The sequence below is a fragment of the Gavialis gangeticus genome, unplaced genomic scaffold (genome assembly GCF_001723915.1).
Source record: "Gavialis gangeticus isolate Ggan-Ray unplaced genomic scaffold, GavGan_comp1, whole genome shotgun sequence".
Classification (NCBI taxonomy): Eukaryota; Metazoa; Chordata; order Crocodylia; family Gavialidae; genus Gavialis; species Gavialis gangeticus.
The window spans coordinates 21,371,814-21,374,883 of NW_017729033.1; the positions used below are offsets into that span (position 1 = coordinate 21,371,814).

Here is a 3,070-nt window from a genome sequence, read left to right on the forward strand (position 1 = left end):
AAATTTGGCAGTGGGAGAGCAGTGGCAGCATTAATTGCTGCTACCTTGCTGCCAAATTTCTGAACCTACAGGGAGTCTTGTAGGCCAAATAATGTGTTCCTGCATGCTAAATCATGCCAGCATGCAGTCAGGCAAGCATGCAGGGTTGCTCTGCAACTGGATCCAGGTGTGTGGGATCACAGCCATGGACTGACCCCACATGCCAACACTCTGTGGGGTCTCGCCTGCAGACTGACCCCGTGCCACTTAACTGGTCCATAGGGCTGAAAGGTTGGGCGCCTTTGAATTAGACAGATGTTTGACTAGGATGTTTTAGTCAAAGATGATCCTGCCCTGAGCAGGGGGCTGAACTAGATTACCCCTTGAAGTCCTTCCAGCCCTACTTTCCTATAATCCTAAATAATGTCTGACAACTGGTTCATAGCATCCAAGTCATCCGTTATTTCTGCTGTTCTTCGAGTTACGGTTTTTTGCTGTGTTAGGCAACTCTTAGTTTCTCAGTTTATGTTAATCTGGGAGTGTGCATATGAAGCAGATAAAAATCACTTTTGTGTAGACATGGATCGTGACTTAAACATTACTTCACTAAACAACATGGCTGGCAGTTTTACAATATTTCTCTAATGTCTTCAGGGGATGAATGCATCTGTTAAGGATCAGTAATTTTGCTTATAATGTGAACTGTCCAGTATTTTAAAACTTTGCAAGAAACTATGGTTATTGGAAATGTTTTAAAGAATAACAACTAGGCCACCTAAAATAAAATTGTGTGCATCTGTTTGGGCTGTCTTTGAAGACACAATAGAGCCTTAGGTTTCATTTAAGAATTTAAGGTAAGCTTCAGGCTCTGAGTCATGGAATGTATACTTCAACACAAGGACCTTTTTTGTAAGACGCACAATGGTGCTTGGGGAGATGAAAGTCTCTGCATCCATCATGTTGCTCAACAGCTCTGAGAAGCAAGTAATCAAGATTTGTTAAAGGACAAATAGGTTACTACTGAAACTAGTATTTGGGATCTATTTCTGTTGCCGTCTTTATGACTTTCCTGTAGAAAAATCCTTCAGTTTTTGGTCTGTTTCTACTAGGAGATCACCACCAGATGGACAAAGTTTCCGTAGCTTCTCATTTGAAAAACCAGCCATATCTTCAAAGCAAAACCACTCTGAAGATTCTGATGAAGACTATGAAAAAGTAAGTTCAAGTAGACAGTACATTGCCAAAGAGAATATTTTCTTCTGTTTGTGGGGTTGTATATTTTAGCCTTGAGCCAGATCTCTGATAAAGTGGATGGCTTTGCCTAAGTGTACTGTTTCTGCAGTGGCTGGATTTGAGAGATGCAGTGCAATCTTACACCTAGTCTAGCTATTCCATGCTGGCTGGCTAGCTGCAACAGGTTGACTCACTAGCAAAGAGCCCCTTTTTCTTGCTCCATTTTATTCAAGTAGATTTCTTTATACATCATCATCTTCTGAGAAACTGGACAGATCTAGCCTGTGCACTCTTCACCACCTGCCAGTCTCCTTGCCGCTTCCTCCACCTTTTCTCCTGCATTGGCACATCTGTGGTTCATTGCACTTCATCAAGCCAACTTCAACAACATTTGATGGGGGAGAGGGGGCAGGGTCTCTTTCTCAAAGCATGGTTCCTGGAATTGTCATGCTTTCACCTGAAATGATAAAACATCCCATCACCTATTATATTACATCTTATAATTTCTACATGTGTAGGATTCTGGGTTGTGGATAACAGAACTTATATCACTAAAATCACACTGTGAGCCTCTCTGATAGCCTAAGAGATGTTGCAGAAGTGTTTTTCACCTCACTTCGTGGCTTTCTTTCCCCTCCCTTAAAAGATGCAGTAACAAATCTGTTGCCTTCTTGTACTTGTAAAATGTTGGTGTGAGTTTGAGAACTGTAGCTGGAATATGGCAAAATTAAAAAAAACAAAACCTGCAGATGCAGATACTCCAGTCTTTTGGGTTTTTTAAGAAATGTAGATAATTTTAGTTTTTCTTTCTTTACACACACTTATGCTTTTTATTTTTTACCCCATTTTTTCTTAACAGGTTGAGCTGCCTAATTCAGTATTTGTTAATACTTCTGAATCCACTGATGTTGAAAGGTAAATTTAACTGTTTTTTTAAAAATGTTACTAATGCTCAGTAAACAGAACCTACAGTTCAGGGAGTTCATTTAGTGAGGGAGAAGATGAGCAAATAAGGTTGAGATTTCTACTAAAAGTCACTTTTTCACTAGTTTCAGATAATACAACAGTTCTTTTAAACTGAAAACTGTTACCTTCAAGAAAGCTAATTGTGTACTACTATAAAAACTATTTAATAACAAACTGACCTATGTAGAATAATTGGGCTATCAGAGGTGCCTTGCCAGGCTGCTAGACGTGGTAGATATCTAGTAGAAACTAGAGAGCTTTTTAATCTTTAGGTCACTGTTTGAACCACAGCTCCCCACTTGCCGTTGCCAAATGACCATCTCACGTGATTTTGATGGTGTTAGACCCCAACAGACAGAGGTCCAAATGATAGACATCACCCTAATTCTGCGGGTGATCTTTGGAGAGACTGCTGCTAGTGAGTAAAAGCTGAACTGTATTTTCTTGGTTCTGCGAAGTCCAACCTGTAGGTTGCTGATGGGAACATTTTTAAGAAACTGCACTTGTGATTTATTTTCAGTAGTATCCACTTGCTGACTTTGAATCTCTCTTGTGGGGCAATGTGCTGTGTTTGGAGAAGCTCACAGTTTTAATGACAAATGGGAGAGGAATAATAGGTGATTTGACTTTCAGATAACTTGCTTCAATGTTTTGTAACAAAAACCTACAATTTTCTACCAGTCAGCACCTATATGACTACTGAATTCGGTCTTTAAGTCCTAAATTATGGTCAGATATTTGTAAATGTTCCTTACAGCACCCATGACAGGTTGGGAGATGCAGACTGGGAAATGGAGACAGAATTTTTGATGTTTTCAAGGTCATACAGCAAGACAGAGAGAGATCAGAGATTTTTCTTGTTTTTCAGCTTTCTGAATAATGTCTCTATAAT

The 3,070-nt window shown here is 39.6% G+C and overlaps 1 protein-coding gene across 2 annotated transcripts in view; it reads left to right on the forward strand.

The window, feature by feature from the left end:
* Window positions 1-3,070, forward strand: part of SH3BP2 (SH3 domain binding protein 2) — a 40,198-nt gene that overhangs the window by 34,829 nt on the left and 2,299 nt on the right. For both annotated transcript variants that reach the window (XM_019526432.1, XM_019526431.1), the window contains exons 9-10: window positions 1,089-1,194; window positions 2,072-2,127. In XM_019526432.1, the coding sequence (XP_019381977.1) occupies window positions 1,089-1,194; window positions 2,072-2,127 (162 nt within the window). The remainder of the gene's footprint in view (window positions 1-1,088; window positions 1,195-2,071; window positions 2,128-3,070) is intronic.